This window comes from Dermacentor andersoni, chromosome 6, assembly GCF_023375885.2.
Source record: "Dermacentor andersoni chromosome 6, qqDerAnde1_hic_scaffold, whole genome shotgun sequence".
In the NCBI taxonomy this organism is placed as follows: Eukaryota; Metazoa; Arthropoda; class Arachnida; order Ixodida; family Ixodidae; genus Dermacentor; species Dermacentor andersoni.
In genome coordinates this window covers 85,208,449-85,223,720 of record NC_092819.1, presented here as the reverse complement: position 1 = coordinate 85,223,720, position 15,272 = coordinate 85,208,449, and the positions used below count along the sequence as shown (strand labels likewise).

The following is a 15,272-nucleotide window of genomic DNA, read 5'->3' as shown; positions in this document are numbered from 1 at the left end:
AAGCTCCAAATCGGGTCCCGTTGAAGAAACTGTCGTTACAGCCATTACGTGTGTTACACTAGTAATATTCTAACATGTTTCTATCGCGTTCATTGCTTCGCCTTTATGGCGAAACCGATAGTTTTTTGTTATATATATATAGAGAGAGATAGATTTCTAAGGCTGTTACGGCCGCGCGCCTGTTTTCGTCGTTAACCGTATATTTGCAACAACTTCGTCCAAGAATAGGCGCGCGCGTAGAAAATACATATTCGGGACCAGCTCCGACCTCGTCATATATTTGTCGCCAGCGTCAGCCTACCCTGCATTAATTTGTTATCGACTTACCTATAACCCTCACTCACTGCTGCCCCATGCATATACCCTGCCGTTTTCGTCATAAAGTGTGATGCACAGGGAAGTTTTCATTTGTATACTGGCGCTTTGCACGGGGCAGTGGCGCTACACATCGATCCCATGTCTCGGTCTGTTGGTTTGGGAGCTGTGTTGCCTTGACTGTTACGGCGCTGTGTGTGCCTATTCGCCGAAGCGAACTCGTTCCTCTGCATGCGCTATGTGCACAAGTGTATAGAGGTATATCTCTGCAAAACATCCCGATGGTGCGCCTCGCCTCTGTGACAAACATTAGTAGCATGCGGCCGGAACAGCGACGGCCAGTAATTAGTTACTGCTTGCACAATTTGGATGGTATCCACGCTGAGAAGCGCAGCTAGCTAGCGAGCGAACGAGCGAGCGTCTGTGTGTGCGTGTGTGCCCGAAGTGTAGCCTTTTCCCTTCTCCACCACCCTCTGACGGCGCCGGCTTAGCGCCATTGATACCGCGCAAGTGATACCGCCCTCCCTCTCCTGGGCGAGAGCGTTATCGAGAAGCTATAATATGATGGCGCGCATTGCAAGCACCGAGCATTCGCTTTCGTTCGTCTTTACGAGAAGCTTGTCGAGCTGACCGCTCTTTACGCAGCGAAGCAATTAAAGGGGTCGCTGATTGTTACGCCTCCTCGTCTTTGGCTGGACCGTGTCCGCTGATGGCCAAGCTCCAGACCGCTGGGCCAGCGGGGCAACCCTAGGGACTCGTGAGCCCCTTTGCAACACTGTTCATGAGCCAGGGAGTAGCCGGTGCTGTATTCGCGCACGAACTCGTTATCATTTCAATAAACGGAGATAGAGAAAATAAAAGAAGAAATGAGAGCACCTGAAGTATTTTTTTTACGCGCACACTCAATAATTGACAGTGTCTACGCTCCCGGCGACCGGGAGAATTTCTGAAACGATCTTCTCCCGGCTCTTATCTCCTATTGGCTCTCCGAAGGTTAGGTTAGGTTCAGGGCACACCTGCAGGCAGTTTTTCCCGGCAGTTTGACAGGCCACTTCCGAGCGCCAACAAGAGGCGAGTGCCGGGAAAATAGACGCTATCTTAATCATTAGTTCATTTTGCTCAATCAACGCACTGCATGAAGAAATACACAAGTTGAAAACAAAATAAAGTGGCGATAGGCCGAGACATACTATAGCTGGCGGAGTGAGCGTTAACAATAGGGGTCGCCGAGAAATATCTGAAAAGAAGAGGATGTTCTGGACTCATAGGAGAAAGCTCAGATAAAAGAATTCACGAACGATTACGATACTCCCTAATGCGAAATTTGAGCGCAGAACTTTACATCTTTTCATTTCGCGATAAGTTGGCTGGCGCGGACAATATGTCTCGTGTATAGCACATTGCAAACAGAGCGAAGTGTGGGGCGACTGCCTCTCTAATCGGGAGATCGAGCGAGGCAGCGCATGGGTGACGTGTGGGTTCGATTCACAGCAGCCGCTGCAGACAGACCTCCACTCATGAAGCGCTTTGTTTCCGCACAGACGACGCACGCTATTCTGGCGTCATATCGTACCCATCGGCGCCGCACAGCCCGTCTTGCGCGGCACTACGCTTTTATTTTTACGTTTTCGTTCCGCCAATGACGAGAGCGGCCCTTCGTCGCGGAGAAGTCGTGCCACCAATTTCAGCGGCGACAACACCCAAGGGACCGTCACGTCGAGCCTAACTCGTAGCCGCTCGCCATCGCCCCTTGCAGGAGCTGTGATCCCTGTCACACACGCAGGTACCACTACTGACCTATGCAGCAAACGGCGCGGACGATCGTAGCCTTCCCCACCTCAAGGCACCCTGCCCCCTCCCCTCCCCTGGAAGCGCAGATCAGATCGCCCACGCGGCTGCGGATGTCGTGACCGCCGGCAACTCAGCGCATGCTCAGGCCGTCTCCCCTTCGCTCCTCCTCCGCTTTCCGCCTCATGGTTCCGCTGCACCCTCCTTCTGCACTTTCCTCCTCCTCCTCTCTTCGCTATGGCCTTTCTTTCATCGATCGCTGCGCTCCTCGTAAGCTTTCATTCTTCGGGGCGCTCGTTCGCTCGGTTACACCGACGCCGCCGACGCTCGCCGTAGGAACGGGCTATTAAGAGCTGCGCTATAAAAAAGAATAAGCGCGAGAATGCACCGTTTATTCTCGCAATTCCAGTTAAAACGACAGCGAAAAGTTGAAAGAACTAGGAATGAAACCGCTCGCAGTATAATTCGGTTGCCTGCTATGCGAGATCGTCCGACAGAGCACTTGCGAGGGGGAGAATCGACAACGCGGCATATAACGTGCCCGTGTAAGGGTCAATGCGACAGCTGGCACAGTAAGAGAAAACCGGCTACCTGCCACTTGGCTAGAAAAATTGGCCAGGTGGCTACCCTAGCCCAACGCCTTAGCCGCTGTGCTACCGCTGCGGTTCATATCCCACGATCAGTCTTCGGCTTGTGGATTCGCGGCATCCGTCTACGAGTCTCACGCATTCATCAACCCGTCCGGCACGGCAGCCTATAACTAAACTGGTCTCTCTCACCTGGGCAGGCAGGCCGAGCACGTTGACGGCCGAGAAGAAGCTGGCCATCATGGACAGGGAGACGGGCAGCCAACCCAGCTGTCCGCGGGCGGTGAGGAAGTGGCGGGTGCTCTGGCGGCGCCGGTCCTGCCACGCCACCCAGACGCCGATGGACATGGACAGCGCCAGCAGGGTCGCCAGCACCGCGTAGTCTACCACCGTGAATCCACCGCTTGCCATGACGCCTTCTCAGTCAGCGTCTCGTGGGCCTTCCTACAAAAGTGCGCGGGTGCGTGCTAGCGTTTTCGTTTTTCTACACAGGTGCGACGACGAACGACAGCAGCAACAAAAAGAAATTGGCTCGTGATTCGAGGCGTATTACGGGTACCACGTAATGGAACCATCATGTGTTGGCCATGATAAAAGAGCACTTGTTGACGCGAGAGGAACGAGCCACAGCAGGCAATATAACCGCGGTAGGGGCCAAAAAAGAAAGGAGACAAAGAAAATGCCGAAGCTAGGGTAGGAGAGAAAAAGAGTGAATCAGCGCTGCGTTATACGCTGCGCTAAGCCACCCGCCGGGGTGGCTTAGCGCCTATGGTGTTGCGCTGCTAAGCATACGAGGTCGCGGGATCAAACCCCGGCCTCGGCGGCCGCATTTCCGTGGAGGCGAAATGCAAAAAACGCCCGTGTCCCGTGCGTTGGGAGCACGTTAAAGATCCCCTGGTGACCCGCCGTGGTTGCTCAGTGGCTATGGTGTTGGGCTGCTGAGCACGAAGTCGCGGGATCGAATCCCGGCCACGGCGGCCGCATTTCGATTGGGTCGAAATGCGAAAACAGCCGTGTACTTAGATTTAGGTGAACGTTAGAGAACCCCAGGTGGTCAAAATTTTCGGAGTCCTCCCCTACTGCGTGCCTCACAATCAAGTCGTGGTTTTGGCACGTAAGAAAACCCCAGAATTCAATTCAATAGTACCTTGTTGATACCGAATCGAGTACGCATCGAATAATGCCAGAATCGAATAACGAAAACTTTTTGACTAAAAATAGTCATTCTTATCATGAATATGATAGCAATATGATAGATGTTAGCAAGTGTATGTCGTAACAGTGTAGGTTATGAAACGCTGTTTATTAAATGTCTGAACTGAGCTTTGAAAACAAATGGGCAGTTTGTGCGCGTACCCATAATTCTTCGGAGAACGTGAACAAACGATGCCCAGAAAAAAAAAAAAAAAGGCTCTCACTCAATGAGCGTTGTATATAGCGTGCTCCATTACCAAACTTGAAGTATTTTAAGCCTACTATGACCGCTGGAATGAAATTTATGCCACTTTTGCTTCAATTTTATGTTTTACGGCGCACTCCCCCCCCCCTTCCCCCCCTCCCATTGTAGGAAATAACATATTCGAAAACTACTCGAAATATATTCGTATGTGCGAGTACCGACAATTCGCTTCGAAGTCCGGATCGAGTCGTGCATTATTCGATTCGTTATTCAAAATTTTCGAATATTCGCACGCCCAACGTTCATAAGTTGCCCGCATTATGAGTAGAAAATCTGCGCGAATATGTCTGTGTGCTAAACCCAGACTTCTACGAGCCATGACAAGGAGGCGTCTCCATCGAGTGCAGATGTCTGGAGGCAGCCGTATAGGGTTTTGGCTAGAGGCATCGGGTGTACGTGGATTAAGAAAAAAGAAAAAGAAAAGGAGAAGATGATAAGGAGGTGCTTTATCGCCGACGCACGTGCACAGAGTGAGCCTGTCGGTATCGCCTAATTACGACTCACTCGGCGGAGGAGTGCCAGATAAACTCTTGCAGCGGCGTCTAATATGCTCCTGTTTTTTTGTTGTTGTTTTTTCGTCGCACGCTACGAAGGAGGGCAATGTGTTCATGAGCGAAGTAGACATCTAATTATAGCCCACTTCCTGCGTTCAAAAGCAGGCGTGTCTTGCTTCGAGTTTTCTCCACGCTTCACTTCGTCCCTTTCACAGAAGCCGATACATTCGAGGCCGCAGTTGTTTAGTCATGCTTCGTAGGAGCGCTGCATTCGCTGCGCACTATTGATTGCTAAAGATAAGAATTGCAAACGATTAAAATAAATTATGTGCATACTGGTCCAGGCACCCAAGGGGGGGCCCGCCCCCCCCCCCCCCTTCCCGCCCACGCCACCACTTGTCACACACATTCCTAAAGCGCCGTCAAATCAATGTTGTGACTTGACAGCTATTCGGAGGTCAGCATTTTGCTGCCTTTTTCACTCCTTTTGGATGGCGGTAGTTATCGGCGTCTCGTGGGATGTGAAGGCCATTTTTCTCATCAGTTCGGTACCCGCGCGATTAACTCGAGATGCATTCAGTTGTCACCGTTTATTCAATGGTCACGCGCATCGTTGTTGCTTCGTTAGTCCAACCTTTTTCGTTTACACTGATCCAGGAACCAAGAAAGGGATTCAGTTCGTGGTCAGCTGGTCTGTATGCACGTGGAACGAGTTGCGGCCAGAGAAAATTCCAATTGCGTTTAACTTTTCTTTTTGTTTCATTATTTTCTCGCATGACGGCTCGCCGCGACGGTGACAGATTCTCGGAAACATATACCCGCGATATGGGTTAGATAAGATGGAAAATAAAATAATGCAAGACAGCTTTCATCATCAAACCCTGCAATAACCCTTGAACTCATAGGCAATATGACTGTCACCCGTTAACTCGTCTGGTTTTTCCCTAATTGTACAGCTCTTTTCGTGCAAAATTGCCAATTGGAAACAAGATCCGCAAGGATTTGAGAAATTAAATGATCTACTAAGGGAGAGAGCCAAGTCAACAGCCAGACAGGTAGGAAAAGCGAAAATTAACACATTTGGTCGTTGTTTATGAAAACATTTATGGATCAACATATTTTTATTTAAAAAAGGAAGTAGAGAAAACGTCGCCGGAAGTGGGGGACAATTTCGTGTATTCTGAATGACTCTTCTACAGTTATCATTCGAGCCGCCTGACGTGGCCACTTCTGTGCTGTGCTTATGTAGGTGTTTTTCTAACCTTCCGCGGTGGGCGCAGTACGTGTAGAATCGCAGCTTCCTGCGCCATACGCGGTTGTACGTGACTGGCGTCCGCGCAATATTACGTAACTTCCCAAATAACAATACCAATCGGTTGTGGCACTTAACTTGTTAGAGCAGTAAGCCTGGGATCTAAAAGAACTGTGATTTTTCCGCACATATATATTTCTGTATATTTCTTCCAGAGCTAATTCAAAACACGCTAGTATAGTCGGACACAACTTAAGTCTGCAACTTAAGCCCCGCCCACGCCCTCATAACTGCAAGCCACTGTTCCTGCGCCCCCCGAGGCTGTAAATGATTCGTCCTCCCCCGAAAAAAAAATCCTGGGTACGTGCCTGTACTGGTCAATCATGGGCTTGCAGAGAGTTGTAATGCACGCAAGGCATGGTGCGACGCACAAGAGCACCACCTGTTCCTTTAGCAAATGCCGGCATACGCACCGGCATGCACATTCAAGTTGGAAGCTGTCTCCGCACGTTACATATTGAGTCGGAGTGGCGTACGGGGGGGCATATTATTTGGCTCGGCCTATGCTTTCTTCAAATTGCAAATTTACTGTTTCTTACAACATGGCTGCAAGTGGATTTTCACGTGCGTGCGTTAGTGCGTGCGTGTGTGCAGTAACTATAGTGTTGCCAGAAGACCTCCGGTGAATTAGAAACGACACATCACACGTTCGACTGTCAATAACATTGAAGGAGTGGCTACGCATCCACGGAACTATGAGTTTCGGAGCTCGGCGCTAAGGATCAGCAATGGGCCTTTATCACGAAATCGTAATTGCTTGCCATCGCAATAGTGATTTCAGGCATTTACGACTTGCCTTGACCACGACATGAAAATCGCAACCTACCATCACAACTTGTGATGGCAAGCAGTGCCCAAGGATATGACACAGCGTGCGCGAATAGAGACATTCTTTTTATGGCCCCGTGGCGGCGCCCAGAGGAGTGTCATCGTCTTTTACTGTTCAGTTAGCGGCAGGTCGTATAAGGCCTATGCAAGAAAATAAATAAATAACTACTACTACTACAACTACTACTACTACTACTACTACTACTACTACTACTACTACTACTACTACTAATAATAATAATAATAATAATAATAATAATAATAATAAAACATATTCTTGGAGCGCGGCGATTCAACCACGTGCATGTGTTTTCCATCAGACACAGCGCGTGGAAGACTTCATTTCGCTGCTTTTTAAGTCTGACCAGCATATGTATAGCAAGAGCAGCCCGACGTAAGCGTTCTTGGCTCGTAAGAATATTATTACTGCTGAGTGAAATTGCCACGCTCGAAGCAACGCCACAACTTAAACAAATCAACAGAGTTGATCGGTACTATACAGACCTGTCTGTGCACGACGTGGATCGTCCACCTCCCGAACAGCGAACTGGTGCTTCAGTTAATAGGCAAGATCCAGAAGATCTAGACACGGATTTGAAACCGCCGGGACACGAGGTCAAAATTCTTAAGTTTGTGGGGTTTACGTTCCCCATAACTAGCACAGTGGGGTCACGCCGTGTAGTGGAAGGCTCACTTTGACCACTTGTTGTGTAGCGTTTTCGCACACCGACCCACTTCGAGATGCGGCATCGCGAATCCTCGAAAACGAACCCGCCACCTCCAGCTCAGCAGCGCGACGTCATATATCCACTGCCGCACCATCGCGGGCAGGGGGTCTAAATTAAGATTCGTTATAGGACATACGAAGCATGTTAAGTTGCTTTTGCCAGCCGCTTATAGATTCTTTTCACGGAGTATAGTTGGCTCTAAAGGAACGAGATCGCGCTTTCAGCGCAGCGCCACCAGCTTATAAGCAGATAAGCAAGAGACGTTTGGTAGAGTATTGGTGGAAAAAAACGCAAGGAAGATATTGGTACGACCGGATCCGTTACAGTAGAGGTAACTGTACAAGGTAGACAGAGAAGTTTTGAGGAAAAGAAAAGAGAGAATAAAGAAACATATACAACAATGCTAAAATAAAGAAAAACGTGTTTAGTATGCCTGATTAAATCAAGCAGGCTAGGTGACCATTCGTCACAACCCCGTTTCAAATGGGATGCTAATAAGTCATCATCAAATCGTCATCATCATCATACAACAACAACAACAACGACGACGACGACGACGACTACTACGACAACAACGACGACGACGACGACAACAACAACAATAATAACAATAATAATAATAATAATAATCAATGCAGTGGATAGTGGCAACTGAGACTTTTGCTATTTTTTTCATGTGTTTGCTTTCTTTCTTTTGTGGCACTGTTGGTTTATTGTATTAATTATTATCACGGCTAGGGCGCAGGACTAGCGCTCGCCCTTTCTAAAGGGTGAAGCCACATCAACATGAACAGCACGTTGCCTCGGGCGCAAGCGCGATGCGAAACCGTTACCGCTTCCACATTGCTACAGTGCGATCAGGTGATCGGAAGTGCATCTCGGTGATGGCTGACGTGCTGGGCTTCATCTATGCTACAAAATGTGGAACGGTAGAGTGAAGACGTGTGCAGTAGGTGGCTACTAAAATAGTGACTGGCATTTAAGGAATGGAATGAATGTGTGTGGCCAAGTTCACGGACCGCTCCTGCACAAGGGCTGCCTTTGTTGCCGGCACTTCGGGATGCACGGCTTTTCTCGAATATAAGAAAGTTCATTCATCCGTCAGGGTGGTATCGCTAACCTCCAAAGAGAGGACTTCAACCCCAGGTCGCGTTCTTTTGCAATAAGGTGCGCGTTAAAGAATTCCAGGAAGTTGAAATTAATCCGAAGCCGTTTTCTACGACGTCTCTCGAAGTCCCAGAGTTGCTCTGAGACGTTAAACCACATGAATAAAACCTATGGATAGATGAATGCTGTGAGCGTCCCCTTTGAAACGGGGCGGTGGGTTGTGCCACCAAGCTATTGTTATTATATTGTTAATGTCCTACCTATCTTAAAACACACACACACGCGCGCGCGCGCGCTTACAAACAAACAAACAAACGCGTGCGCACGCACGCACGCACGCACGCGCACGCACGCGCACACGCACGCACACACGCACGCACGCACACACACACACACGCACACACACACGCACACACACACGCACACACACACGCACACACGCACACACGCACACACACACGCACGCACACACACACGCACACACACACACAAAGAATTCCCAGCATCAAACTTTCTGAATCACTACTGGGAACTTTGTTATTGTGCGCCTCCGTTGTTTGTGCTCTCCCTATTTTTCTGCCACCAAACCTCCAATCGCCTCTATATAATCTCTATTGCGGACATGTTTACTTTCGCCCTGCTGTCCCTGAACCCAAAGGCTTCGAAAGGAAAGAGGAGTCTAAACTGACAGCAGGGTAGACATCTTCACGTTGTAATCATACATGTTCCATTGTTTCCCTAGCTCTACCGTAGCAACCACATGTGTCTTCTTCCTTGGTGTACTCCGCTTTATAGCTACGCGTTCTAAGGGATCCTGATCTCGCTTCTAAAAGGAGCTTCCCTTTGAGTTATCATAAATTGTTTTCTTTCCTTGATTTCGCTCTTCCCTTTTAGGTAGTCACTCACAGCAAGTTTCCTTTCCATTGTCGCCACCCATGTGATTGTCTCAGCCTCTCTGACTTTCCGTTTGACGTTCTTTGTTACCATGCTGCTTACTATATAATATACCGGTCGCATACTTGCTGGTAAGCTTTCTAGTTCTTTTCCTCCACTGTGAGTCAATGTTTTTCCTTTACAAATACCTGTGGGGGTATTCTGTAGGAGTCCACCTAGTGGACTGTCCATTTCGGTCGCTGCTGATTGGATGCAGCTGTACGAGCGAGGAGGATACGAGCGGTCCCAGCCAATCAGCAGCGGCCGGAATGGACAGTCCACTAAGTGGGCTCCTACAGAATACCTCTCCAGGACACTCTCGCAACCCATTTACTTTCTTTCATATTCCTCAGTCGCTCTTCATAATCAATTTTACTGTGAGCTTCTCTCACTTCAAAGCTTGCCCAGCCCATATCACCCTGCACAGCTTCATTTGTAGTCTTCCCGGGAGCGCCCAATGCGAGGAGTCCCACTGACCTTTGGTTGCCATCGAGTCTTGATTGTACTCCTGATTTCAAGCAAACAACCGCATTTCCAAATGAAGGTCCTGGAACCATTACACCTTTCCACATACTCCGGAGCACCTCGTACCTATTGTATCCCCATAGTGCTCTGTGTTTCATTATGGCCGCATTTCTCTTCCCCTTTTGCTGTTATTGTATTTTGCTGTGTTTCGATATATCTATTCCCTTCGTTTATGCATATACTACCAAGGTATTTATATTCTTTTACCAGAGGTACTTTCTGGCCCTGAATTGACACTGTCTGTTCACTGTTCTCATTGAATACCGCCTGATTTTCTAACGCTAAACTTGAGAACTAAATTCTCGCCTTCCTATCCACAGATATTAGCCAGACGTTGCATATCACTCTGCTTGTGAACTAGCAACACAAATTCGGCCGCATAAAGGAAACTTGGAAGCTGCTACACTACTACTCTACCCGCAAGTTTGTATGGGAGATTAACGCCGATATTACTTTCCTCTAGCGCCCTTTCCATCGTCACCATGTACATCATAAACAGCAGTGGAGATAAAGGGCACCCCTGCCTCAGTCCCTTGTTGATATCAACTTTATTCTCGCTCCTCATCCATTCCTATTCAACACAAACGGTATTTTAGCTAAACCTCTTTCAAAAGCTTATATAACCGTCGCCCAAGCCTTCCCCTTCCAGAATATCCTACATAATGTTGCGGTCTGCGTTGTCATATGCTTCGGTAATGTCTAAAAATGTAATATATAACGATCTCCTTTCTTCTTTGGATATTCGAATACACTGAGTAAAAACAAGTAAGCTAACATCCACACGCCTACCGATTCTGAAGCCATTCTGAAGTTTTCCCAATATGCCACTGCGCTCTGCCCATGCTTGCAGTTTTAACTCTTTCCCTACCGCGCCCATCGGGCATCGTTAGCCCGTTATCGATGGCTTGAAACGCCGATTTCGAGACCTTCCGGGCCACTCACGGACACACTGCGCTATCGGACGTGAAGGAGAACTATATTTTGTTTTTTAAGGAGTTCGCTTTTACCCCCAGGTGATGATTTTGTGAGCGCTCTCCGAAGTTTTCGCGATCGTCAAAGTAGAAAGCAAAAATGGCCGCCCGCTATCGACGGTTTGAAACGCCGCTTTCGAGATTTTCCGTGCCGCTCACGGAAGCTCTGCGTTATAGGACGTGAAGGAGGAGAACTATATTTTTGTTTTCTAAGCAGTTCGCTTTTTTTCCCGTCAGGCAGTGATCTCTTAAGGCGTTCCGAGGTTTCACGATTGTCAAAGTAGAAAGCAAAAAGTGGCCGCCTCTGAGAGCGGCGCGCTGTTCGAAAGATCACGATATCGATGAATCGAGCAGTAGCGAGTCTGAGCATGCTGTGTTTTAATCAGTCTTTGTCTCCGAGAGCGACGGTGACGCAAACCTACCCGGAACATTGGCGGCCGCATCCCGGCAGGCCCAACTGTAGTGCTTGCAGTTCAATTTTTGCAGTTCAATACCTGTTAAATGAAAAATTTTGATTTTTGTCGGAGATAGTGCCTATTAGACGGCAAGGAATTATGTGTACCTCATAATTTTTGGGACATTTCTTTCTGAGTAAATACAAGCGTGTCTTTACCAACTTTGTTCTGTTTTATCCCACAATCCTGATTCTGGTAATTTATGTTTTTTTTTATGACATACATCTCGTTAATAAAACTTATTTGCGTGAAAAGTGCATTCTTCTGCTGTTTGTTTATGTATTACATAAAATATTGAGCGCTGTGGTTCCTTCAGAAAGAAATATCTGGCGTAACTTACAAAAAACACTTATTTTCCCCATGTTAGGGAAAGACTTTAATTTAATCGCCTGCATTGCTAACCTGTATATTACCGATGCAATGGTCAGGTCTATACGAGTGAATTCTATCTTTCTCTCCCTTACCTTTATAAGTTAAATTCATTCTACTTTGTCGCCAACTGTCTGTTATTCGTCTATCTTTTAAAGTTTTCCATTGCTTTCAACAGCGCTTCCTTACTTTCCGGTCCTAGTTCATTTAATCAGCTTAGCGGGAATCTCGTATTACCCTGTAGCTGTGCGCTTAGCAATTTTCTCTCCGGTTTTCTTCCAGTTGAAATTCGTCAGCACTAGCTCCTTTTCTACCTGGTTCTCATTCATGTCTTTTCTTTTTTCAAGAACCACCTCGTCATTGCTTTGAAATTACTGGACTGTTCTTTTTCAGATGTAATTTAATGCCGCGTCCCCTTCCAGTTAGTTTCCATCTTCGGCTAGGATCCATGCTACTTATATGTGTGGTAGTTATACAGGGTGTTCAAAATTAAGCTTTATCGTTTTCTTAAAATTAGGCACTGGGAGACACGCGAAGGCCACCTGTGCACATAAGTTCTGTAGACAGAGGGACACAAAGTGAGATGGTAATTATCGCTGTCAGCAGCTAAATTAACTAAAATTGAATAATTAGCTTTTTGTTGACTGCAGTAAGTGGGTATGTTTGCATCAAAAAGTTAGAGGCAGTCGTGTTTCTACACAGTATGTGTTGGAAGAGTTCTTCTAGCGTGTCTGTGCTCCGAAATATCAGACTCCAAATTTTGATTGTCGTTCGCATGATTGCGCATGCAAGAGAGTTAGGATCGGCGCAAAGCTCCTCCCTGATGTGACGCGGCTGCTGCGTGCGGCGTCTAGTCTGACAATGGGGCGGAGGCATTGGAAAGGATGATAACTGCCCCCCTTCCCCTCAATTCAATTTAGTTCAGTTCAATTTAGTCAATTTTAGTTAATTGGGTTGCTGACAGCGATAATTATTATCTCATTCCGTGTCCCCCTGGCCACGTAACTTACTTACATCGGTGGTCTTCGCCTGCCTTCCACTGCCTAATTTTAGGAAAACCATAAAGCTTAATTTTGAACACCGGTAGAGGGTGTCCCAGCTAACTTTAGCCGGAGTGAGCTGTCGAGCGGCCAGTCGCGCGGAATTTTCGCGTGTATAGTCGCGGGTTTCTTTCATGCTCGGAAAAACACTTTTATGTAGCACGTATTGAGCAAGAGAAAGCTGTATCTGGAGTTTTTCATGTCGCCCTACAATTTTCTCATTGACACTTTTAATCTAATTTGGTGTAATGAAAAAATATATAATTTGGGTATCTCCAAGCGACGGCAAACAACATTACCTCGGTTCTGTCCAACTACGTGGCATTCGCATATTTTTAAACTGGCTAAAGCTATCCGGGACACCCTGTACATCTGCCTCGATAGGAAATGAGCCACTTGCAGGAAAATTTTCGGAACTAATCACATCACATGATGATGACGAACGTTAGATGCAGCTGCTCACGAGTGCAAGCCGAATGTCGCCACCTGTCACGTGGTCACTATCGAGCGCAATGTTGTTCCAGTACACATTTACGAGCTGCCGCGCTGCTGCAATGCACATCGTCCGTCATTATGGCTGTTTGTGAAATACCGTGTACAAATAGGTTCACATCCTGTCTCGCTGAAAGTCGTTAAAACGGAGGATCACTGTAAATAATCTCGTGTTCTTTTTCACGGTGGTTCATTCAGTCTGCTGCTTGTTCGGGTTTACGCCAAGGGACTTGATTGGGACTGTCTTGCGCGGTAATCAAGTCGTCTTATACCACGCGATCGGTATGTTATTGTTCGCCTGGTAATCACCGCGAAACCCAGCGTTGCTATGGCACCCACTGAAATACAACATCGTGCCCACGAAATACTGTGATAGTGCGCATGTTTTGCGATTGAAAAAGAAAAGAAAGAAAATCCTTCACGTATGTATACTAATCTGAGCAACTGATGCATAAAAGGCGGCGTAGCTGTGTTATTGAGTTCTCGCAACCTTCGGAAGTACTATATCTTTGCTTGCTCATGGCCTCGCTAGATTCTGTACTCTATCTCACAAGTAACTTGCAGCACTACCGAAGGTATACAAGGTATGTACAGGCAGTATCATTGTGCAGAGTGATAAAGTTCCGGGTGTAACTGTCTGATTATTGGCGGGATTAGAGATATCTATTTTTGCTTGGTAAAAATGGATTAAATCCTGGAGTTTTACGTGCCAAAACCACGATCTGAATATCAGGCACGCCGTAGTGAGAGACTCCGGAGATTTGGACCGTCTCGGGTTCTTTAACATGCACCTAAATCTAAGTACACGGGTGTTTTCGCATTTCGCCCCTACAGAATGCGGCCACCGTGGCTGGGATTCGATACCGCGACCTCGTGCTCAGCAGCCGAACACCATGGTCACTAAGCAACCAGGGCGGGTGTTCTTTTTTTTTTGCGTGGTAGATGATAGATATTGTAGCGATACGTGACAATGTTCAGCCGCTTGCGCATGCGCGTCGTATACGGCGGACCCTGCTGTCGCATTCGAGAAAACGCAGCTTATGGTTACAACGCCAAAACATTTGTTGCGCCTACCACCAACCGTGCAGGAGGGCAAAGTAGAGGTTGAGGCGGCGATGCCCTGCGGATGAACACATTTTGAGCGGTGTTCGGCCTTCCTATTGGCTAAAATGTACTGCAGTTTCCACAGTGCTGCAGGGAACTACTGAGATAGAGTATATTTCACTGTAGCCTCGCTCGAACGCAGCTGGCTATGAAGGCCCCCACGCATGCGGCCGTGCAGCACCGTGGCGTCAGAGCTCGTGAAAGTTTAAGTTGACAACAGCAGGAGTCATCAGAAAGGGAGTGAGAAAGAGAGACAGCGAATTCGATGTAAAGAATGTAAGCAAAAAAGGCCACGAAGAATTACAACAATGGGAAGAAAAAAAAGTTAGAAGTTAAAATCTGTACGATAACACGAAGGGCAGGGCCTTGCTATTTGAGGCTCGAGCTGGTTGCCTAAGGACAAAAACATACCGGGGCAGATATTCGCAGCAAGATGAAGCGCGTGGATGCTGCAGCAAGAAATCCGGAGTCCCCTCAGCACATCCTAATAGAATGCGAAGGTTACCCAGTGAGACCCGTAGGTAACGTAAACCTTCCAGAAGCGCTTGGATTTAAAGTGGATGAAAGCATCAACCGGTCAGCAGTCTAAATAAGAAAGGGACGTTCAAAAGATTGGTGAAAAAAAAAAAGCAGGGAAGAAATTGATACGGCCGTATCTGTTAGAGGCTTAGGTAGCAGTACAGGGTTCATAGAGAAGTTCTGAGGCAGAAGAAAGAAGGGATTATGGAGATGTACAAAAATATGCTAGAAAGAAAGATTTCACCG

At 47.5% G+C, this 15,272-nt stretch overlaps 1 protein-coding gene across 1 annotated transcript in view; it reads right to left on the bottom strand.

Moving 5' to 3' along the window:
• The window catches only part of LOC126522481 (sodium-coupled monocarboxylate transporter 1-like), a 48,923-nt gene extending 45,799 nt beyond the window's left edge, over positions 1–3,124 (bottom strand). Inside the window, exon 1 of the mRNA XM_050171231.3 lies at positions 2,883–3,124. Coding sequence (XP_050027188.1) covers positions 2,883–3,101 — 219 coding nt within the window. The 5' untranslated portion in view covers positions 3,102–3,124. The remainder of the gene's footprint in view (positions 1–2,882) is intronic.
• Positions 3,125–15,272: the final 12,148 nt, after the last annotated feature.